The sequence below is a fragment of the Salminus brasiliensis genome, chromosome 16 (genome assembly GCF_030463535.1).
Source record: "Salminus brasiliensis chromosome 16, fSalBra1.hap2, whole genome shotgun sequence".
In the NCBI taxonomy this organism is placed as follows: domain Eukaryota; kingdom Metazoa; phylum Chordata; class Actinopteri; order Characiformes; family Bryconidae; genus Salminus; species Salminus brasiliensis.
The window spans coordinates 31308554-31333240 of record NC_132893.1 but is presented as its reverse complement, the minus strand read 5'-3'; the positions used below and the strand labels follow the sequence as shown (position 1 = coordinate 31333240).

At 44.7% G+C, this 24687-nt stretch overlaps 1 protein-coding gene across 3 annotated transcripts in view; it reads right to left on the bottom strand.

Moving 5' to 3' along the window:
- strbp (spermatid perinuclear RNA binding protein) overlaps positions 1-24687 on the bottom strand; it is a 116163-nt gene that overhangs the window by 11061 nt on the left and 80415 nt on the right. For all 3 annotated transcript variants that reach the window (XM_072658125.1, XM_072658124.1, XM_072658126.1), the window contains exons 5-18: positions 24353-24551; positions 20904-21048; positions 15438-15529; positions 14911-15006; positions 13283-13394; positions 11582-11679; positions 7691-7796; positions 7521-7604; positions 6473-6681; positions 3074-3226; positions 2253-2387; positions 1829-1969; positions 1316-1445; positions 576-626 (exon numbers count right to left, since the gene is read on the bottom strand). In XM_072658125.1, the coding sequence (XP_072514226.1) occupies positions 576-626; positions 1316-1445; positions 1829-1969; positions 2253-2387; positions 3074-3226; positions 6473-6681; positions 7521-7604; positions 7691-7796; positions 11582-11679; positions 13283-13394; positions 14911-15006; positions 15438-15529; positions 20904-21048; positions 24353-24551 (1751 nt within the window). The remainder of the gene's footprint in view (positions 1-575; positions 627-1315; positions 1446-1828; positions 1970-2252; positions 2388-3073; positions 3227-6472; positions 6682-7520; positions 7605-7690; positions 7797-11581; positions 11680-13282; positions 13395-14910; positions 15007-15437; positions 15530-20903; positions 21049-24352; positions 24552-24687) is intronic.

Here is a 24687-nt window from a genome sequence, read left to right as displayed (position 1 = left end):
CACCTGCAACTTTAAATAATGTGCTTAGGTGCATAAAACCTCCACACAGTACAGTGTTTATGTATGTGTGTGTGTATGTGTTTGCATGTGAGCAAGTAAGTGTACATGCATAGCTGTTTAATTGCTGTTTAACGTGCTTTAGTGGCATTGGTCTCTCAATTTGTCCCTCCCTCCCCCTTCCCTCCCCCCCTCTGAGCCAGGGCTGCTTTGAATGGGGTATCTCAGTGCTGTAGACAGCAGAGCCATTCTGACACTGCGAGAGAAAGACGTGTCCAGAGTCAGGGACAGGGGGCGGGGACAGGGGGAGCAGGCAGACTCAGACAAAGCAGCGCTCAAAACACCCAGCCGAAGCGAAGCAAGGCTTGCTCCAACCACAGGAAGAACCAAAAGGTTATGACCCTGTCCTCCCGTTGGCCAGGGAGATTTGCCAGCTTGAGTTTAAACAGAGAAAGATCGCTGGCTTGACAGGTTCAAGGCCCAATTTAGAGCTAAATGGAAGTTAGGGTTTGGGTGGGTAGTTGGGGCAGATTTGGACCCTAGACTCGGAGCGGGGCAAGGGGGAGGGGAGTACGTACCGTATGCAGGAGCAGCAGCGGCAGCACTGTAACCATATGGACTTCCAAAACCTGCAAGGAGAGGGTTTAAGACACACACTGATGAATCTAATTAAACACTTGATCTCTGGGGCCTTCAAACCCAGTACTGCTATTGGACAGATACCAGAAGAAAACTCATTAACTCAAGAACAATGAGTACACTATGGACAAAAGTATTGGGACACCTGCTCATTCATTGCTTCTTCTGAAATCAAGGGGATTAAAAAGAGTGTATCCTGCTTTTGTTGGGAGTAACTGTCTCTACTGTCCAGGGAAGACGGCTTTCTACTAGATGTTGGAGGAGCATTGCTGTGAGGATCTGATTGCATACAGAGATGTTGGTATGATCACCACCCCTACCTCATCCCAAAAAATCCCAAAAGCATTGCATGGACCACCATCATTCCAGAGAACATAGTTCTTCCACTGTTCCACAGCTCAATGCTGGGAGACTTTATACCCCTCTAGCTCACCCCTGGCATTAGACAGCATGGTGCCAGTAGGTTCATGTTTATCTGCTCCAGAGAGTCCTATTCTATTAGCAGTACTTTTCTACAGGGACTAGACAAGCTGTGTGTGTGTATTCACACGTGTGTGTCCAGCAATGGGTGCAACTTAAAGTAGCTGAATGCATTTATAAGAAAGGATGTCCACAAACATTTGGACACAGACATTTAGTTTTTGAATTTTGAGAAAACCAGTGGTACGTGTGTTCATACCTGGCGTGACGTATCCTGGGGCGGCGGCGCTGACAAAAGCCCCTCGCGTAAGTGCAGCTCTTCCTCTTCCACGAGCTGCCTGAACCGCCACAGCAGTGGCAGCTGCGGCCGCAGCGATCACTCCTTTACTCTACAACACACACATACACACACCAACACACACGGCGCCATTTAGGCCAATATTCACACTTTCTTGCTCATACACTTACAAACACACTCATTCACCACTTTAAACTCTGGCCACTGCAGTGGGAACACCCCACAAGATAAACCCTCACTGACCAGCAGCATACCATATGAAATATTGATCACAAGTCAAACAGGAGCTTAAGAAGTTGGATCAATATGTTTTATAGTCAAGGTCAGAGTACTGATTATTGATCAGGAGACCTTGTAGGACGAACAGTGATCAGTTACTCGCTGATCAAACTACTCAGGCTGGAAATATTGGCTTCTTCTCCAGAGGTTTAGAGTCGCGTTCACTCGTTATTGATTACGCTACTGACGGCTCACCTGAGGGAGGATTTTTTTCTTCTTGTTACCAGCAGCGTTGGGCCCAGAGAAGAGTTTCTCCAGTGCAGCGAGGGCAGCGCTGGCCTTGGCTACTTTCTTATTGGGCCCTGCTCCACGAAACTTCTGCCCATCAACCTCCACCTGCCAGAGAAAACAGGGTTCGAGCTTTCCTAACATCAGACACATATACAGAGGGCTCCACAGTAGAATACCCTTCAGTCTCAGTGGGATTCTCTCTCTAACATCCTTCAGTGCCACTTCCTTTCAGAAATTCGCTTGTAATGCTCTTTTAAGGACATTAAGGTGATTATGCCAATTAATAGGATCATATAACTGAGACCAAACTGACCGTAATGCATGTTTATTTGGTAGTTTAAAATATTATTCATTGTATATGAGTGTAGTAGAGTGTGGTGTGACTTGCCTCCATCACAAAGCGTTTGTCATGGCTGCCGCCGCTCTCTGAGATCAGCTCATATTTGAGGCCTCGTCTCTTTTCATTCAGCTCCATCACTGGGTTCTTACCACTTGCTGTCAGAATAGGACCCTGAGTTCGCACCTACACACACACACGCACATTTATACCATGTCAGTATTAAGTGCAGTTTATCCTGCACAATTCGGCAACAAGAGCATTAGTGAGGTCAGGATGTTAAATTATCACCTCTCCACCTTATCCAACTCCCCAACTGATCCCAAAAGTACTGGATGGAGCACCATCAATCCAGTTACTGCACCCACTATCCAAAATGTGCAAAACTTTACTTTAAAGTAATTCATTTATTCATAAGTCATTTTAAGCATTTCTATTGGTCCATTAAATGTAAAGGACAACTGCCAGATTCACAAAGAGATCTGATCTCAAAATCAATGGAGATACAAGATATATATATATATCTATCTTAATGGAAGTCAATGTAAAAATGGAGACAGAAATGGATTTTATTCAGACAGCGACTATCTATCTATCTATATATATATATGTTTCATTTAGCTTTCCTAAAAACACGTTACCATGTTCTAATGTCCAGTGTCATTTTTGCACCTGTTTGTACAGGAGAACATCATCATCATCATCATTTAGCAAACAGGACTGCAGTAAAGAGTGATGAGCTCAGTTCAGCACAGTGGATCTGCTCTATCCCACAGTGAGTCCTGATTGCTGAAATCGACATGTGTTTGATGATGTGGGTGCATACCACACCTCTATTTAGGATTTGTGTGTGTGTGTGTGTGTATGTGTACCTCCAGTGTATTGGAGTTGTCTGTGGCGTGTGATGTGTTATTGCTTGAGTGTGTAGATGTCTCGCTCTTCCCCTCGCTGTCGGACTTCTCATCAGCGCTCATAGAGTCCAGGTCTGTGTCGAAGCCTGTGGGGTAGCCCATGGCCTGCAGCACCTAAACATTTTATACACACACACACACACACACACACACACACACCATTGTGAAATCTCTTCTACCTACAAACAGAGTTGCAGTCTGGGCTGAAGTCCCAAATCTGCTCTGCTTGTCTCCAATAAGCTAATTAGACTGCAGTTTCAGATGAAGCAAGGGTTAATAAGGGGAGATAATGAGGGGAGGAACTGTTACACTGTCACAATGCTGATTAAAGCACAGAGAAACAGCTTACTATAAGCATCAGCAAGGTTTTATGTGGACACGCCCTAATAAAGAGTCACAGTACTGCTGCCGTGGCCACTTAGAAGAACAGGAAGGACCGACAAAACAGACATAGAGGCAGACGGCGCCAAAGAAACAGCTTTTTCGTTCATTAGTTTATCCGCCACCCGTTCCTGGCTCCCACACGCACTAGCAATTCCTCCGAAACTAGGAGTGCATGTCATCTCTAATACACGCAAAGCCAGCCACTGCCAACTTTCAGCAGCTGACACGCTCGGTGCAAAGCGCTGGGTCCCCAGCTCTACCACACCAGCTGACCATCACCTGTGCCAATGACTGTTAAGAGTCATCTCTTAAAGCTGTCCACCCACCCAGTTGTGCTCTCTCAGATTCCAGCTACTGATGGCAAAAGTTGCTGTACAGATGCAGATATTTATAGAGGGACAGATTCAGGAGGTGTAGGGCAGGTTATGTAGCGGGGCCGGACTTTCCAGGTTGATCTCTTGTCCGTATTTTGGGAAGAACGTGATTTCTATGGTTAAAATCAATTGGATTATTTCAGAGTATACTCCGAGTACAAGAGTGTAATTCCGTTCAGTGATTCGGTTGTGAGCATCCTGCCTACTGTACTGTGAGTGTGTGCGTCTTTTGAGTGTGTGTGTGTTTTTTTTCTTTTTAATATAGCTCCATGTGAGAGGCACTGTTTGTCCGTCAGTCTGACCCAAATTGTGTGCTGGTTTTCGGGCAGGGGACGGAGCCTTTTATGGCTGTGCTCTGCTGGAGGAAAGAGGATTAGACCATCTCCTGCTCCACACACTCGCTTTGTTCACAATCGCTTTGGAATTACATGGATTTGAACCCTCCTTGCATCACAGGCCCCATGAGTGTGTGCGTACACATTTCTGGGAGAGGTAGACTGACTGAAAGTGTGTGTGTGTGTGTGTCTGTGTGTGTGTGTGAGGGCCAGAAATGAAGAATAACTTCTGGTAGAGGTTAATTTGGCTTTTTTCGGCAACTTTGAGCTCATCCAGGCTAACTTCAACTCGCAATCCTGTGAAATACAGTCACCCATAAACTCACAGCCGCCAAAACATCTGCTTAATTTGCCAACATTAGCTTCCTAAACCACATCTTGTCTGGACCACATCTGCTGAAGGTAAGGCGATAGTATGTAACCATACCTGCCCACATGCTTAAATGTGTTATGTTGGCATGGATGTTGCGCAATATAGGCACTAGAGGGCAGATCAGGGTCAAACGTATCTGACCGGGTCTCTCAAGACCATCGCCATAAGATAACCTGTTACTCCACAGCTCGTCTGAATCAGAACCTAATCACTAAGAGGGATGACGGGAGCGAATGCCATCTACTCACCCGCTGTGCTCTCTTGGACGCCGACTTTCACTGAAAATTCACTGTGTCTAACTCCACCCAATTTGAGGTTTATGTACTATGTACATCTATTACGTACCGGCAACCCGTTCCGAATTTTAAGGCTCCCACTGGTTGCCATAGCGACATCTGAAGCTGAAAAGCCTCCGATTGGCTGTGTTCCACCCTGCTTGCTCCTCACTGAGCCCCTCTTCCACACATTCGTTCTTGACCTCCTCACATGCATTTTTCAAACCTGCTGAGAGTCTGAGATGCACTGGTATTGAGGGTGGATCTACTCTAAACATCTGAGAACTGAATCAGTATTTAAATGACTTTAAACAAACTACTGAAGAATTAAAATAGCTCAGAGGAGTCACATGCCAGCCTTCACCCTGCCAGCACAAGTGCATGACTGTAAGCATGTTTGAATGTTTCAGAGTCTCTAATTACCTTTTTGACCACAGCTGGAGTTTTCTGGACACTGTAATACACTGCCGCTTACTCCAGTACAGTCTGTGCTCAGTCTCAGCCCTTTACCCAGCCAGCCCCCAGCAGTGTTTTATGTGCTGCTGCTCAGAGACCCAATTTGATCTATTCTGAGAAGAGTAGGTCACCACATGTTGCAGTGCACACTCTACCCAGGACATCCAGGACACTGGGTCTCTGAAGACCATCACCATAAGATAACCTGCTACCTCACCACTCGGCAGAATCCACTGCAACTCTATGACCTCAGTAAGTTGTATAGCAGTTTTTACTTTTGTCGGGTTGTACTGGGGTACTGGGAGAGTTTCGGTTGTGAAAAGCGAGAGTCTTGGAGAGATGGGTGCACTTACACTGCTGTAACATGTGGCCCGAATGCATCTCAGGCCCCGTTTACACCTGGTCACTTCCTGCGTCTTGGGTATCAGGATTATATCTGGATGTAAACGCAGCCAAGATGCATTTAACCAAGATACAAAACCAATCACTCAAACCACTTATAGCAGCAGAGACGCATCCGCCTCTTCAAGACACATTCCACAACCAAACCTCCTCCCAGTTCAACTCAAAACACCAGTAATAATTGAAGCACAGGGAGTGGATTTGCATACTCCAGATTTCAGTCTGACTAACCAGAGATGCATTTGACTGTCTAGTGTAAATACAAGTGAGTGGTATCTGGGTTGTATCCTGATTTTAAGATTTTTGTCACATGAAGTGACTAGGTCTAAACGGGGGTCTCGGACCACCTCCTGAAGTGGTTTGAGTGATGAGATTTGTATCTTGGATGCATCTTTATGTGGCTTGGCCTAAACCCTGATACTGAAGGTGGATGCAATGACCATGCACAAACAGGGTCAGATGAAAACCATGTAATATCTGTTCTTGTCTTCAAGCTAAAATTTATCTTGTAGTCAGGTAAGATAATTTTACTTGTCATGACAAATTGAATGTGCAAAGTGAAAAGTATTGATCTTACGAAGCGAAATGTAAGATTTCCCGTTTCCATGATGATTAACGTTCTGCAGCCAACAGCCCAACATTTAGTTAAATTATTTCTTACAGTTCATTCAAGCTAGCAGAGAAATACAGATTTCAAACATACCGTACATCGTACCCGTGTTTGTAGAAAATTTATTAATAAAATAAAGCTTAAACGCTACCTTAACAGCCACGTGCAGCTTGGCTGTCTTCTTGGAAGAGCCAGAGGCTTCATAGATGGTTCCATCCACGTCCACAGACATGGTGAAGACTGGGGCGTGAACCGGACCAGACTGAGACAGCAGCTTGTACTGCAGCCCCGGACGGATCTGGTTCAGCCGCATCAGAGCATTCATGGGTTGGTTGGAGTCTATTGCTTTACTGTCCAGAACTGCAGGGAGAGAGGGGGAGTTCACTTAGTCAGGTCTTAGTCTTCACCAGTAATTTAAAAGAAGAAATGGTGTGTTCTCTCTATTAAATGGGTTTGGACTGCTGGGTGAATCGTGTATGAATGCATGTGACACATTAGGCTTGATCAGGCATTAGACTTGAGTTGTTTGAAGTAGAGTACACAAGATAGATCAGGGGCTGAGGCTTGTGGGAAGGTTTTAAAAGCAGGGAAGTTTAAGGGGTTTTAGGGCAGGCTTGTAAAAGACGGTTTTGGAGATGAGGTTAGTCGGTGGGGTTTTGGGCAGGTTTGTTGGAGGGCTTTGATGATGTGGATAGTAGGAGTTATTTGTGGGAGGGGTTAGTCTGAGGGTTTTGGGGACAGGTCAGTGGGTGGGTTTTGGGGACAGGTTAGTGGTTGAGTTTTGGGGATATGCATAGTGGGAGTTCTCTGGGGGTGTGGTTAATCTGAGGGTTTTAGGTTGTGAATGTTTTGGAGGGGAGGTTAGTGGGTGGGTTTTTGGGCAGGTTTAGTTTTTTTTTTTTTTTTTTTTTTTAGTTTAGCCCATGTCTATTATGTGGGTATTTTTGACAGCCAATATTAACAGCTGTAGCCCTACTGTGGCCCTTTTGGGAAGGTTGCGGGGTGGGGTTGGTAGAATAGTTAATAACAGAAAGGGCTGACAAAGGGCAGGTATGTCCTTACACTGTTACAGAGCTTCCAGAACACTTTGGAAGTCTTCCCAGCTGTTGTCTGCCCATAACTGCGGCCTGGAAGGAATCCCACACCAATGTGAGCCTGTTGTGTGTGTGTGTGTGTGAGAGAGAGAGAGAGAGGCTGACCTTTTCTCAAGTTGCGTTTCATCTTCTTGATGAGGTCTTTGTCGTCCATCAGGCCGTCTTCATAGGGCCTTTTTAGCCCTGTACCTGTTTAACACATGTGGCATTAACTCACCTGCTTCATTACAACACCAAATCACACTGACTTCAACTCCACACCAACATACACGCACCTTCTTTGTCTGACCAGGGGTATTTCTGTGAGGGTTTGCTGGAGGGGAGGGGATCCATCTCTAAAACCTTGTAGATCTGCCCAAAGGCCATCAGTCGCAGATAATGCTGGAAAAAAACAAAAACAAATATTGGATGGAGCAACACCATCATTCCCGAGAACACAGTTCTTCCACTGCTACACTGCTCAATGCTGGAGGGCTTTATACCCCTTGTAGCCCACGCCTGATATTAGGCAATAGGTCTCTACAGGGACTAGACAATCTGTGTCAAGCTATAGGTGCAACTTAAAGTTGCTGAATGCATTTATTGGAGGGAGTGTCCACAAACATTTGGACATATGGTTTGTGTGTGTAAATGATACTCTTTACTGTATGTGTTTTTTTATATTATATTGTATCATATACATATTGTAAGGTCATATAATCTACTTCATGAACAAGTTTTGAAAGGTCACTGAACAATGCTGATCCCTACAAACCCTCACTTGCTTCCATTTAAACACACACACATACACACACATTATTTTTCACCTTGATGAAACACTAAGTGCTGAACCATGGCCCTGAGGTATCTTGGACTGCTTAGCAACAGCAGTGTGTTTGGCCGGAGGTGCTGTGTGGTGTGTCTCAGTTATGGAAAAATCAAACCCAGTCCGACAGGCCAGAGCCAATGAGTCACATTAGCAGGGGAAGTAGGGGGTACAGATCCTTTCAGAAATGAGAAATGCAGCACCCCCAGACCAGCACTACAGGGGCCCATTAACAGCCTTATTTTTCTTTCTGATCCAAAAAAAAATAATAAAATAAGCACCAGAGTCTGTTTAAGCTGTCCAGGTCTTTGCATCACTGCATAAACCTGCACATTTATCTGTTAAGCAGAAGTGGTGTACAATACGCTGTCTGTGGATTACGTGACCTGTACAGTACTGATAATGGAGACATCAGTACGGAAATGAGGAATTGACCTCTCTGTCCAACCTGATGTGTTTTACTGTGTGCGGTTAATAACGGACATTGAACATCACAATAAATTGAAATAAAATAAATTAAAAATGCTGATTTTATGCAAATTATCATTCTTTCATCGTCTTTGGTTAGCCTTTGCCTAAAGCTGCCTTATGTGAGAACTGGTATGTTTTGCTTTTGGGCTCCCCCCTGGAGTGCAGTTCACTTTTACTCCACTGCAGCAAATACAAATCATGCTTTGAGCACCCTCTCATGGACAGCTGTACACATGCATTTCTGGACAAGCTGAGAGATCCAGAAGCAGTCTCTGAAGGTAAAGAAGCATGTGGGCTGAGGCGGTAGAATAATACTACAGGATTTTACACTAATATGACTCAGTGGAGCATCAGCATGATTCTGAAGCTGAAGATTCTGAAACTGCTGCTGATGAAACGTCACCAGGCAACCAACGTGTTCAGAGGAAAGCGCAGTGTACCCGGCTCTGATGCATCGGCCAGGAGACGCCAGCGCCGGCCAGCATTGCACTGGAGCGATGGGGGGAGAATGTGCCACCTACCCACCCTAGAGAGAGAAAGAGAGAGAGCGCAAGGCAATCACGCACTCTCAGGGCCCTGACGGCCGATGGCTAGCAGTATCCTCTGGTCATAGTGACCGCACCTATTCTGCTAGATACATTAGATGCGTGTGTTCGTTAATGCTTGAACTAACAGAAGAATGTGAGTCAAAACCTCAGTATTACTAAAGCAAGTCTCCTCATTAACACGAGCAGCGTTCAGAATCAGTAATTCTGTCCTCTCATCAGTCCGAACACGACTCATTACAATCAAGTGTTCGCTAAGGCTTGACCTAACGAAGCTAAAGGCTCAATTACAGGCTGTTATATTCCACTGTATTCAACAGTGCAGGTCATCCGTCTTTCATTATCCACTTCTAGTGCTTCAATTCAGCAGCTGTACAGCTCAGCTCCAACACATACACACACACACAGGTGAGAGGCTGTTTCTGCAGAATGCACCATCTCTGCAGTTTGTATTTCTACGATCAATTACTGTAATTACCTGCACAGCGGTAATGCATCCCATTTGAGACTTCGGCAAAATGCAGCCTGGCTATTTGTAACACAAAAATTACACAGAGACCCTTCTGCACTCAGCAAATTACAGCGTTTACAACGGCGCGATTACTAAACAACCACCGGCGTATCACCACATTGTAAATAACCGTCCTGAAATTGATCTGCGTTTGTTAATCTCTAACTGCGACTGCTCTTGCCAAACGGACCTACGGTGCAGAACCGGAGCCAAGCAGAACAACTGCACAGCCACATGGATAAACCGAGGACACCAGCTCAGTCATTAATAATAACAACAACATTCAGTGGAAATATTCTGAACTATTTACGACCACGTATCTGCACTAATGAGTCTGGATTTTACGCTTACGTTTATGGTGTGTTCATTTTCTGAAGACCAAAACAAGCTATTAGCATTCTGTAGTGTCAGTAGGGTGCAGAGGGGGAACGCTGACTCTGCATTTCCTCTCTGAATTCCTGGGATTCATTAAAGCCCAGATTTCTGCTGTTTCTGGAGGTTGTACTTTGTGTATTAGACCGTAGAGAGACCGGCCAGTCTGATACATATGTAGGTCTTGGCTTTTGCCAGGGTGACAGTGTCTGAGACACTCTCTCTCTCTGTTAATGAGAGAGAGAGGGTCAGAAACTGAGTCACGGATTCAGAGAGACACACAGAGTTAGAAACTGTTAGAGACAGAGGCATAGCGAGGCACACAAAGACGAACACAGAATAAGAGAGACAGTAAGAACGAGACAGAGTCAGAGTGAGGCAGAGAGAGACACAAAGATGGACACAGAATCAGAGTGACAGTGAGAGAGGCAGAGAGAGAGAGAGACATACACAAAGAGGCAGACAGTCACAGAGTCAGAAACAGAGAGAAATCCAGAAACTGAGAGAGGCGTAGTGAGGCAGAGTCAGAGTGAGACACACAAAGATGGACACAGAGAATCAGAGAGACAGTCACAGAGTCAGAAACAGAGAGAAATCCAGAGACATAAAGAGTGACACAGACAGAGCAGAAACAGAGTCAGATGGAGACAGAAAATCAGAGATACAATTTGACAGAGGCAGTCAGAGAGAGAGAGAGAGAGAGAGAGAGAGAGAGAGAGACACAGTCCAAGAGAGTCAGACCGAGTCAAAGAGACAGAGACAGACAGAGAAATCGAGTCAGAGCCTAATGATGTGATGCAACAGACACTCAAGTCTCAGTTTCACCTTCATTTAAAAAGTACTGCTCTGGAGATCTTCTCTGAGATCTTCTGTAACACTCACATCAACAAAGACCGGCACTAGAAGTGCCGGATGCAGTGGAACCATTTTCCCACACTCATTAGAAAGCCAGCCATCAAGGTGCTGCTCTTAGAGAGTGTGTGTGTGTGTGTGTGTGTGTGTGTGTGTGTGTGTGTGTGTGTGTGTGTGTGTGTGTGAAGGGGAGTGCATGGGAAAGACAAGGCTCAGTGCTGACAGCAGTGTTGTACACACTCGAAGCATAGCTCAGCAGCAAAGATAAGGCTGATGTGAGAGTGTGTGTGTGTGACAGCCGTAATCTGAAGACTGCAGAGATAAGATAAGCTGTTCTAAGAAGACAGCTCTCTCCTGCCTCAGAGGGTGGCTATTACACTGCTAAGCTTACAGCACACACACACACACTCACGTTACACTCGTCAGTGTCGTGTGTCTCTACACAGTGGCTGGATTAGCCCCCTGTTCTAAACAGTCTGAATGGTGTATAATTACTGGTCAGGGAGGGATGTGTCTGATGAGCGACTCAAGCTCACGTCGCTGTGTGAATGCAGTGGTAGTAGGTGAGCAGGACGATCGAGAATGAGGGCAGTGTGGTGTGTGAAGTCACCTGTGCGCTGTAGGTAACCGCCTCCGCCTCCTCGTCAGTCATGGCTGCCAGCGTGTCGGTTGGCTCCTTTTCACACGGGTCGTGCAGCCCTGGTCCACCTGAGGACACAATAAAGAGAGGTGTAATAATGCACAACTGCATGAATCTGAAGGAGGGTAATCAAGTGTATTAATTTTAAATGCGGGGATTGATTATAATAACAATCACCAATTTCTGTACCTATCTAAAGTAAACAGTTGTGGGAATTGGTTTTATTGTTACTATGTAAACAGTCATTCAGTTAGATCATTATTATTATTATTATTATTATTATTATTATGCACAATTATGTCTGTGCATTAAAAATGATTTAAAATCTGGAAATAAATAATTTTGCCATTTTTAAAGAATCACAATTAATTCAATGTAAGGTCAGATTTGCACCCATACTAGTAAGAAATCCATTTAAATGATTACATATACAGCTTTATGTGGTAATAATTTCTTAATAATGTAATAATCCCAGAAATGACAATTCTGCACTTAACCCGGTCAAAAAAGTATTAACAACCTGAAAAATTTTAAATTCCCAATAATTTAATAAATTCTTGCAAATGAACCTAAAAACCTAATCAATTTCCCTTACATGATCAAGTATTAAGGGGTTGGATTCCCGGTCTGGGTGACTATGCTGGCTTACACCAATAAGAATCCTTAGGCAAGACTGTGAGCACTACATGGGTCCGCCTCTGTAATACGATTAACCTTGTTAAGTTGCTTAAAGTCAGTTAAATATCATAAATGTAAATTAGTATTATTATAATATTTTCGACCAAGTAAAGTGTACATTTATATTACTGGGTGTTATTATTGGGGAATTATTACAGTATTAAGTGTTATATGCCATGTTAATGAATACGCATTAGCCAGGCTTTTATCCAGGTGTCACATTACATTTAGGAAAATAACTGAGGGAAAAAGATATATATATATATTATACATATATTACCGAATTTTGCTCTAGATTTTTAAAGACATATTTACTCTACATTTTATATTAAGAGCATCACTTGATATGATCTGCTTTGCCCATCCTTTCAACCACAATACACAACTCTCTCCTGTCCTCAAAACAAGACCAGCAAAAGACACAAGCATTTCCCATGTAAGCTAATTAAACATTAATGCCTGAATCTTTGACTATTAATTAATTATGACCACATAAAAGCAAATGGGGATTGGGAATAGCTTGGTTATGCCTGCTATAGGGAAATAGGGTTACATTTCCTAGATGAATCAAATCCTCACAAATGAAATTCAAAGCTGAAAGTGATGCCATTATTCTTTACTCAGATCTTCTTTCCCTCCCTATTCATTCTGCTTCTCTACTCCACAGGGAGGTTCAGGAGAAGTCCTCGCTAAACTGTGTTTTTACTGCAGTAAGTACTAGAGGTAGCAGCTGGTTTGACCGAGCAGTTTGTTGAGGTTAAGTAAGTGTGAAGAGAACAAGTTTTGGCCATTTCAAGACCATAAAAGGCAAATATCGAATGCAGCGCTCACCTACCATCACACGCAGAGCTGCAGCAAAAATGAAGATGACCACCCAGCCAGTAGATCTTTCGAAATCTCAGATATTTAACCCCGTCTTTCCCCTCTCTTTCTTCTGTCCTGCAGCTCATCGTTCTCTCAGTCTGAAGATTGTTCACTTGCTACTGTGCTTACCTGGCAGTAATATCCCAGAAGCCAGGCACTCCATGACTCTGCGCAAAGCCTCTCCTGCTCCTAGTGGCCGGTTACACGTAGCTATGGCCTTCTCACACAGCAGCTCCAGAGGCTACCAACAAGGAAAAATCTGAGTTAAGGCCACAGCGCACTGACCCTCCAAACCAACATCATACGGAACCGGACATTGAAGGGGGGACTGAACTTACAACAGTGTGAAGGAGGATTAAATTTAGAACTGGAGACTAAATTTAGGACAATGTAAACAAGGGACTAAACCGGAACAGTGTGAACAGAGGACTAAACCATAAGTGTGAACAGAGGACTAAATTTAGGACTGTGTGAAGGCGGACTAAACCGGAACAGTGTGAACAGAGGACTAAATTTAGGACAGTGTGAGAGGGGAATAAACCGGAACAGTGTGAACAGAGGACTAAACCATAAGTGTGAACAGAGGACTAAATTTAGGACACTGTGAAGGGGTTACTAAACCGGAACAGTGTGAAGGGGAGACTAAACCGGAACAGTGTAAACAAGGGACTAAATTTAAGACCGTGTGAACAGGGGACTAAATTTAGGACAGTGTGAAGGGGGACTAAACCGTAAGTGTGAACAGGGGACTAAATTTAGGACAGTGTAAACGGGGGACTAAATTTAGGACAGTGTGAAGGGGTTACTAAACCGGAACAGTGTGAAGGGGAGACTAAACCGGAACAGTGTGAACAGGGGACTAAATTTAGGACAGTGTGAAGGGGTTACTAAACCAGAACAGTGTGAAGGAGGGGCTAAACCGGAACAGTGTAAACAGGGGACTAAATTTAGGACAGTGTGAACAGGGGACTAAATTTAGGACAGCATGAAGGGGGACTAAACCGGAAAAGTGTAAACAGGGGACTAAATTTAGGTAAGTGTGAAGGGTAGACTAAACCGGCACATTGAAAAGGGGGAATAAACCGTAATTACCCAAACCAGATATTATTATTGATTATTACCAGGTAATTTAAAAATAGATTCTGGAACACCATGAAAGTGGTGGGGAGGATTCAGTGTGACTGTAGGAGAACAACCTAAATGATTTAGGTATTTTATAACTGAATTTAGAGAAAATTGTGAATGAGGGAGTGTGAATAGTGAAGAACATTCTAGATTCATTTTAAAGTGTAATCTGAATTCAGAGAACGGTGAACAGAACAGGACATTCTAGATCATTTTAGATCATTTTAATGTGAATGAATGGAGAGGACCGAGGGCTAACGTTGTAGATCAGTGTGAACAGGGGGCTAAACTACAGCAATGTGGATGTGGGAATTAAACACAATGCACTAAACCAGTTATTATTTTTGGTCATTTTAAATCTGAATTTGAATTCAGAGAACAGTGTGAACACGGGATAAGACTCTAGAACAGCAGTGGAGAACATTCAGTGTGAACAGAAGAGAACGTTCTAGATTAATTTAGGTACTGTTACTTTTAATTTGAATTGAACACAGAACAGTGTGAACATATCTATCTAGAACAGTGTGAAAGTGGTGCAGCGTTTAGTACAGTATTAGTTTTATCTTTCTAATTGATTTTTTTTTATCGTCCCGTACCCTTACACCTAATGAAAACGTCCATCACACACTTACCCATCCTTTAAGCGGCTCCCAGGCAGGTACTCTATTGCACATGTCCCTTAGAATCCGTAAAACGATCACGCCGGATTTCAAACCATTAACTCTCGCCTGAGGGAACACAGGGCATGTTAGGATGAGGCAGAGGTGGCGACGACCTCCACGACATAATCACACAACTTCTACAGCTTACTCTGCACTCTGTTAGTGTGAGCGTGACTGAGGTTGTGACCATGGATATCTTTAAGTGACCAGGGTCCAGCATGTTAATGTTGATGATGATACGAGGGACCCACGTTGGGTAGAGAGGTGAAAGGGGGGAAGGGGTGGCAGTCCAGGAAAGCACTTGACAAATTTTATTGACAAACAAGCAGGAAAAACAATAAGAGACGCAAAAAAAAAATTGAACAATTGCTTTTGTAGCCTTACGATGTAACGAATACTGCGGCTATGCTGGGTCAGAGTCAGAGTCATTGGGAATGTGGCGTGTAGCTTTTCTGCTCATAAGGCTACAATAACAATGAGAGAAACAGAGCGCCAACCTGGAACCATTTAGCATGTCGCAGAGAGGCCAGCGCCACCAGGCACCTCTGTCTATCCAGCAGGTCCGTCGGCTCGCTCGCCTCAGCGCTCTCTATCGGCGAGAAGAACGGGACAGGAAATCAAATCACACACGCATACACACACAGTCACACACACATACACACACATGCTCACAATCGATGGACAAGGGGAGATCTGTTAAGGTTCAGCAGTGCGCTGTGAAGCCAAACGTTCAGGTTCAACACTTTTCTGTAGCGCTGCTTAAACGGGTCTCAGTGCTTGGATGAGCTGCTGTTCTACTCCTGATCACACTGGGGACAGATTAACTGCACCAGCACATAAACGACACACTGGTACGGTAGGTTTGGTCAAGTGTGAAAGCTGGTTTCGAGCTCGGGAGCGGTCCAGAGAACTGATATGTGGTGGTTTTGGTGATATCGGTGGTCTGGGGTTCGCTTCTAGCTGACTCTGGTGTGCTGGTCCCCTCCAGGTGTAGAAGCTAACCACTCCTGGCATCACATGTGGGGTTGCTATGACTGCTCACCTGCATGGTTAAAAACCTTCTCCTAGGAGAATGGCTCCTTGTTTGCTCCTTACTTCTTAATTACAAAAAATCATTATTATAATTCTTACTACAATTTTTCTTAATTTAAGAGTGATATCTGTAAGCATTAGCAAAATTATTATTAATATATTATATATTATCTGGAAATTGCCGGTTGGCTCCTCAGTGATGCTCGAGCTATCCTTGGCTAGGTGTCCCAGAGAGCATTATTATCCTCATTCTCTCTGGGCAGATAGGATCGCCCTCGCACTCTACCACTTTCCAAGCGTGTTCATCTGTCCAATGAAGTGGTCACTGGCTGGCTTTCACTGACCCTGAGGAAGCACATGCTAGCCTTCACCCTCCCAGCACTGGCAGCACTGTGTGACAGGAGAAGGTCAGGTTTGGAAACTGAGTGCTGTGGACAGATGCAACCAAATAAAACCTTTTGCCACAACCAGCAAAGATACGTTTGGAGAAACTAAAAGAAAGAGCAGTTCATGAGAAGAACACCTCGCCAACTGTGAAGCATGGGGGCGGACCAGTCATGCTTTGAGGTTGTGTTGCTGCCAGTGGCACTGGCAATACTGCACAGATGGAGGGAAGAATGGATTCTACCTAATAGCAGCAAATCCTGGATGTAAATGTTAGGCTAACTGTTACACCTCCATTTATTTCACTCTGCAGTCAATCTGCTTTCCCTGAACACCGCAACAATGTTCAAGACATGGCACAGAAACGTGTCTAGAACCCAAACGTTTGGTTTCACAGCGTGGGAGGGGTCACAAACGGCTGGCCGAAGTCCAGTGCATCCAAACGAGATGAGATTCCCAGGTCATCTCATTGGCTGGCTGGGAACTGAGGTAGGGGTGTGGCTGGGTGGGATTTGCCAAAAGCTCTTAGCATGAGCAGAGTAAGTTTCTCTCCCAAGCCCAGTAAAAACCAGTGGCCACCAGTGGAGAGGGGGACAAATCACAGGGCGGGCTTCAATATGAAGATATCTGCACATGCTAAGAGCTTAAGCGAATCGGTTCCAGACTTGTGCTTGGATCATCACTGGAGTCAATGTTCACATGCAGTAGGCACTGTTAGAACATCCATGAAAGAGAAAGAAGACGCAGTGTGAACATGAATACACACACACACACCCACACATACACACACACACTGTCAATCAAGCTGAGGATCTGCAGTTATTTATTCGGCCCGTTCTCACAGTGTTCTCCTCTTTAGGAGCCGTCTCTGGGCAGAACCTCATGAAGCTGATGCTGCACTTGGATACAGTGCAGGCGCAATGAACACAGTAGAGAAATAAGAAATGAAAGAGGCAAAGCTGGGAGGAAACGGTGGAGAGGGAGGAAAGGAGTGGAGGAGATTAATCATAGAGGTTTATGTGGAGGATCATGTGCTGCTAATAAGAACGTTAGTCTTTATTTTGCTTTTCCTGGATGGGTTTTAATCAGACCGGCACAGCTGAGACCTCCTTAAGTGGAGCCTCAGTCAATTTGATATAAAGCCCCTATCTCTCTCCCTCTCTCGTGCTCTTCTTGAAGCTCTCTCGCCCTTCACCCCTCTGTTCGACCTCACAGGCTGAATGAAAGAAATGTAAGACGTTCATTTTTCATCACAGACATTAAAAGAACAGCTGATCTGGTGGCGATAAGAGTGATTCTTCAACTGGGGGCTCATTTATCTAGAGATAACTTTGTTTTAATTGTGTGAAGACAGTGTTTATGTGCTTTAAAGTAAAGACTTAACGATGGCTTATAAAAAAAAATAAAATTGAGATTTATTTGCCAAGGTGTAGAGTGCAGAAATCCAGGCCAATCCTAAGGGTGCACTTACTGTTTCTCGTTTTATTGTATTTCTGTATTCTCTAGAGCTCCCTACTGACATTAAAACCAGCAATTATTCATTTTAGGGGGTTTAATTTGCATTTAATTTGCATTTAATTGGAAATTCTAAACCAAAAACATGTCATTACCCTAACTAGGTGTTATTACTGTCACAACCAACCAACTATCAACTTTTTTGGGAAAAAGTTAATGAATCTCCTATAGATTGCCGTTACTCAACAGCCTGTAGAAGATACACTTCAAATACTTATAAATAATGTGATACGTTTTTTTAGAATTTTGTAACGATGTAAGTGGTGATGACGCAGTCGACTCCATGATCAGGAGGAATACATAATAAATTACTCACTTTTCCAAACATCAAAACTCAGAGATCTCTTCTATCACGGCTGGCGAGCTCCTAATAATCTGTTTCCCATGGTTTTGACGTAAACAAGCGCTACCTTAAAAAAAATAATAATTCCTTACAGGAATCACAGGCTGTTGTGGTGATGACGGTAATGTTTGGGATGGTACTATACTGTCCAAAAAATATACATAATATCTAATAGTAAATAATACATTCTGTGTCTTAAATTACTCCAAAAAAAAAAAAAACATGATTGTTGCAGATTTTATTTATTTATTTTTGTTTTTAGCCCTCTGGGGTCGGTGATCTTGCAGTTGCATCAAATTTGCAATGTTTCTTGATGTTTCCATTAATACCTGATCTAATATATGGCTTAAATATTTCCTGGATCTGTAGAGCCCGCTCCTTCCACTGCATCTCATTACCATCTAGTATTAAGAAGCTTAAGAGGCCCTGTTTAACTGGTGGATTCGTGTGTCCATCTATGCTTAGTGTGAAACTGACCAATGGGCGCTCAGAAAGTATTTTGCCTCTCGCTGTTTATGATCCATTTCATTCAGGCATTCCACTACTTTTGTGAAACCAAGACTTCAGTTTTTCAGGTTTAGGGTCAGATTACCTCTGAGAGTCTCATTACAGAGAGTGGAGATTATTCTGAACAGTTTGGTCTGAGACATGGGGGTGTATTTTCTTATATGCGGTGCTTTTAAGGGGGAATTTAAGAAGATATGTGAGAACAATTTAACCCAGAGAGACCTCAGAGGGTTAATGACCTGATCACTTGTATTGGAGCATAGCAGTTTTAAAAAGTCAGGGGGGGGCAAAGTAGCAAAGTATTGATGTTTAAAACATAAAAAAAATGAACGGAAATGTTTTTGGAGCAGAACGTTTTAGGCGGTGCAGTAAATAATAATATATTTAACACCAAAGCTGTTTATTTTAACATGAATTTATAACCTGGGGACATCAAATTTCACCTAATTGAAGATTCACCCTTAAACGCTCTGCGTTTGCGGTGATGCAGCGTGAAACGAAACTAGCCTTCATCACAACCTCATCACAGAGTTTCTGTTAAAGACAGAAGATCCAGAAACCAATTAATCCTCCATCATAAACAAATCCCTCTTCTGCTCGATGGTCCACGCTAAATGTGGCTTTACACTTGGGCTCACCGTTTTTTGTTTTTTTTTTATCCCTCCTACAGTGTGCTTTTCAGACCAGCACAAATATGCCCAGGAAAATCAATTACACTTTGACTTCCTCTTTGCGGGCAGATTTACAACAGGGGGATATCGATCGGCAGACTGGTGGACACAAGGTGGGGGATACAAAATCTACAGCTGGGGTCTGGGACAGATTAGAGTGGGGACAGCAGTGTGTGGTCAGTGGGGTCTCTCCATCTATGTCTCGTCCTGTGTGCGTCCCGTGTTTCGTATCGAAATTCCAGGAGCAGAGTGAACCTACACTAATCCTTTTACTAGAAAATTACACATAGTCAGTGTCCTGCAAAGACCTCATATCTCCAAAACTGAAACTGAAGTCAATGTAAATGTATTATATTTCAATATGCATCCCATGAATGATGTATTTACATAGACATATATGGGCCATAAGCACGATTCCACATCCTGACAAGTATACATCCCCCAGGTGCGTGTACGTGTGTGTGTCCTCTGATGAGTTTCATCTGGACGGTCACATATTGAGCCGTTCCTCAAAAGGACAGGGCCCTTGACCCTTCTGAAGAAATACGAGAGGTGCTGAGATCTACGGCCCATCCCTCTCCCCTTCCTGTCGCACTGTCAGCCCTCTCTCCCTCCCTCTATCCTGTCATCTCTCATCCCTCACTTGGGGCACAGCGTCCAGCAGAGGATGTGCCGTGAAGACGGATGGGATCGAGCAGAGAGGGTATCGATTTCTAAACCTGGATACACCCCCTGTTCCACTTCCTATCTCCATCATCACAACTGACCAGATCAGAGGGGGAGAAAGGGGAGAGAGAGAGAGAGAGAGAGAGAGAGAGAGAGAGAGAGAACAATATGACAAGATAAAGAATCAAGAATGAAAGAGAATTAACGAGAGAGAACAAAGAAAAACAAAAGAAAAGAATGATGAAAAAATGATGGAGAAAGGGAAGAGAGAGAGAGAGCGCAAGAGAGCGAGCAAAAGAGAAAAGAAAGACAGAGAGAGAGATAGAGAGAGAGAGCGATAGAGAGAGAAAGAAAGACAAGAGAGAGAGAGAGAAAGACAAGAAAGACGAGAGAGCGAGCGAGCGAGAGAGAGAGAGATGCAGAAAGAGTAGAGAGGGATGTGTGAGTTTAAATGAGGGTCTGTCTCTTATCTCACTCTTTCTGTCCTCCTCTCCTCCTTCATTCCACGGAGGGTCCTTCTGGGTCTGTCAAAAAGCAGCCCACTCAAACTAGTGTGTGTGCGCTCTCACGCTTGTTTCCTTGTCTGGTCAAAAGCTATGAAATTTGCAGACACACACACAGACAGAGACACACACACAGACAGACAGAGACACACACACAGACAGACAGAGACACACACACAGACAGACAGAGACACACACACAGACAGACAGAGACACACACACAGACAGAGACACACACACAGACAGACAGACACACACAGACAGAGACACAGACAGACAGAGACACACACACACACAGACAGAGACACACACACACACAGACAGAGACACACATGTTCGTACCTTGTTCTCCTGTCTCGCCGTCCTCTCTGATCTGTGGAGAGGTGAGTGTGACCTTCAGTGTGAGCTTGGGTTCTGCTGTGCTGCGGATCAGGATGGCCGCCTCAGGGATACAGCACTGCACCTCGTACTTCTCCTCAGTCAGCTTCTGCCGGGGTCAGAGGTCAAAAAACACACAATCACACAGAAATCCCAACACACTGAATCAGGAAAGAGCAGGTGTGTAATCTTCTGACCAGCACAGAGGTACACACACAGTGAGGAGTGCCGCCGGGTGTATTTCAGGGGGTCAGAAGGCAGGAGACCACGGTGAAGTTTGCTGTTTCTGTTGCACACGGCACTCGCAGCCTCTACGGAGCTGAGCTGCGCTTATTACGACCCTTTATTTGATAAAGCTGAAGCTGCAGCTCAGACGCTGTGTCAGATCACCGGGCTGCTACTGTGGCCACGTCGGAGTTAGGGACCTTATAAAATTACCTAAAGGGAAAAAGTCTCGCTGCGGTGGGTGTTGGAGGTCTGCAGCCGTGGGTCCTGCATGACCTGGGAAGTAATAGGAGGGGACGGGATGAAATTTGCAGTGCTGAGGTCATATCGGACAAACAGCTCAACAGGTTGCTGGTAAAAGCAGGTGAGTGGTTTTAGGGGATGGAAGCTGGGAGAGGTGGTCTTGGGCAGTTACAGAGAATCGACCCCTTTGTAGTTTGACTCATCACCTAGGTTAACCGAGTTACTGACTGAACCTGGCAGGGCAGATGGACACATGAAAAAGATATCAAAGTATCAAAGCAAGTAAAGACCAGGATGATGAAGGCTAAAAGTGTGCGGGTTTGCACAAGGACCCATACGAATGGGCGTAGTGTGAATGGAGTGGGTAAGGCCGGGGTGGCGCTAGAGCCACATTTTATGGGCATGGGCAGGTGTTCCACATGGTTGAAGTGTGCAAGTGTAGATGTTACAAATGAAGCTTGTGGAGAGTTTAAATAGGAGTAGAATATCTGTAAGGACATCAGCTGTTGATTCAGCAGCAGAAGATGAAGACGGAGGAGAAACATGAGGAAAACAGCAGAAGAAGCAGAAGGAGATGAAGCCAAACAAGATGCAGATGCAGAAAAAGCAGAAAGAATAAAAACATAAAGAAGCAGATGGAGAAGAACAAGATGGAGAAGAAGCAGAGGCAGAAGAAGAAGAAGCAGATGGGGAAGAAACAAAGGCAGAAGAAGAAGAAGCAGAGGCAGATGGATAAACGGCAGAGGCAGATGGAGAAGCAGCAGCAGAGGCAGAAGCAGCAGCAGAGGCAGAAGAAGCAGATGGAGAAGAAGCAGATGGAAAAGAAGCAAAGGCAGAAGAAGAAGAAGCAGAGGCAGACGGAGAAACGGCAGATACAGAAGCAGCAGATGGAGAAGAAGCAGAAGCAGATAGATAGAAAGCGGATGAAGAAAAAGCAGCAGCAGCAGCAGAGGCAGAAGAAGCAGAAGAAGAAGCAGAAGGAGCTTAAACTGAAGATCAGAATGAGCAGAAGAAGCAGCAGAACATGCAGTCTATAATAACTACAGAACGTGTTCCTTATTGTCCACAGGTTCATTATTATCTGAATAAGAGGAATTCACTCAAATTAATTAATTACGAGTTCCTTAAGTTCTAGAAGTTCGTCAGCAGTGTCTAACAGTCTAAAATCAGTGCAGCCGAACCGTCACATTCAGCTCAGTACGTCACAATGCAGCAGTGTATTTTTATACCCCTTCTTTAAACACGCCCTTCAAGACATGAAGGACGCAGTGCAGAGATGCCTTCTTACACCCCTGATATCCAGACAAACCCTGCAGAGAGAGGGGCTGAGGGGCTCGGTTACTGGAGTGCGGGAGCACTGTGGCAGTAGCAGAAGAAGCAGAGTTAGCCAGCAGTCCCGGTTAATGACGAGTGGAGTGTGTGTGTGTGTGTGTGTGTAGGTTTGAGTTAATATAATCTGGTTTGATGTGCAGGATCACTGTTAGATGGGACTATAATCCATTCTATTACTTCCAGCCACACGCAACCCCCCCCCCTTCTCCAATCTGGACTGCTCTTTTAATGTAAACCAGAGAATTCAATTACCCCGCCCCCCCGTCTGTGTTCTCAGTGTGTGCTGGGAGGTGTGGAAGGCTGCAATGACAAGCATACACATGCTTCTGCCATAAGAGCTACAAGGATACATACTTATACAGACACAGAGAGAGAGAGAGAGAGAGAGACTAGAATAAGAGTGTGAGGGTGAAAAAGGAAGCAGAGCAAGAGAAGTAGGAGGAGGAGTCGTCGAATTAGGAGAAGAAAGAAGGAAAATGAAGGAAGAAAAAGAAGAAAGAGGAGCAGCAGACATGGAGAGAGGGAGAAGAGGAAGAAGCAGGAGAAGGAGGAGGAGAAAGGAGAGGATGAAAAGGGGAGAAGGAGAAGAGCATAGAGAGAAAAAGGAGGACAAAAAGGAGCAGAATGAAAAGAAAGAGGAGGAGGAGATGAATGAGAAGAAGAGGAGGAGTGTGAGAGATGAAGAGGTAGTAGCAGACTGAAAGAAAGAAGAGAGGGAGGAGTGAGCAGAGAGAAAGAAAACAATGGAGTCTAGAGGTAGGGGAGAGAAGGAGGCTGCTGTTCCATTAAAAGCTGATCTATTACATTATACCCTGACCTGCTGGCAGCGGCCTTACATTTAATGGGATCTCTGTCTGGAGAGTGTGTGTGTGTGTGTGTGTGTGTGTGTGTGTGTGTGTGTGTGTGTGTCAGGGGTGTACTATGCATGCCTGAGAGATATATATATGTTTGTGTGTGTGTGTATGTGTGTGTGTGTGTGTGTGTGTGTGTGTGTGTGTGTGTGTGTGCGTGCATAAGCAGGCATCAACTAGGTGCGCCCTTCCGCTGTCCTAGCTGCACTGACTGGGTGTCTAATTAAGGAAGATCCTGGCTGGCAGGCTGAGATTAATTACACATGATGAATATAAATAGACCGAGGTTGTTAGTCCCTGTGCTGTTGCCCCCTCAGCAGCACCTGCAAGGCCTAAACACCCCCCCCCCCCCCCACACACACACACACACACACACACTTTACACCCTTAACATATTCATTATACTGCAAACATATTTGGATTGGACAATATATCAGACACAGTACTATCACGATCCCAATCCTACAACACGCATCATCTCCTCTCTTTTGACCCAGTGGTGCTCGCGTTGCTCTTCACTGCTGCGTGACGCTGAGTAACCAGAGTCATACTAGTGTAAAACCCTGGAGTGTTCCTCTACCGCCTCAGCCCACATGCTTCTCTGCCTTCAGATGCTGCTCCTGGATCTTTTAGCTCGTCAACAAATGCACGTGTACAGCTAGCTGTCCATGAGGGGACGCTCAAAGTGCAAATTGTATTTATTGTGGACTTGAAACAATGTACCTTTATCTGTGTGTGTGTATGTGTGTGTGTTCTCTGCACCTCCATCTGCTGGGGCAGGTTGTCGCAGACAGTGCTCAGCAGTGTCTGTGTGGGTCTCTCTCTGCACATGAGCACCAGCTCCAGATCCATATCGTCTTTTATGAGAAGCCCTTTAGCAACCAGGCCGATCCGCACCACTCCACACAGCACCCGGCCTCCATCTGCACCGCTACCGCTACTGCTGTTGCTGCTGCCCTCACTGAGAAAGAGACAGAGAGAGAGGGCGAGCGTGAGAGCGAGCACGAAAGAGAGGGATTTTATGAGTTGACGATTAGCACACATTCAACCAGGTGTGTCCAAACTTTTGACTGGTACTGGCTCTGGACTCTATCATA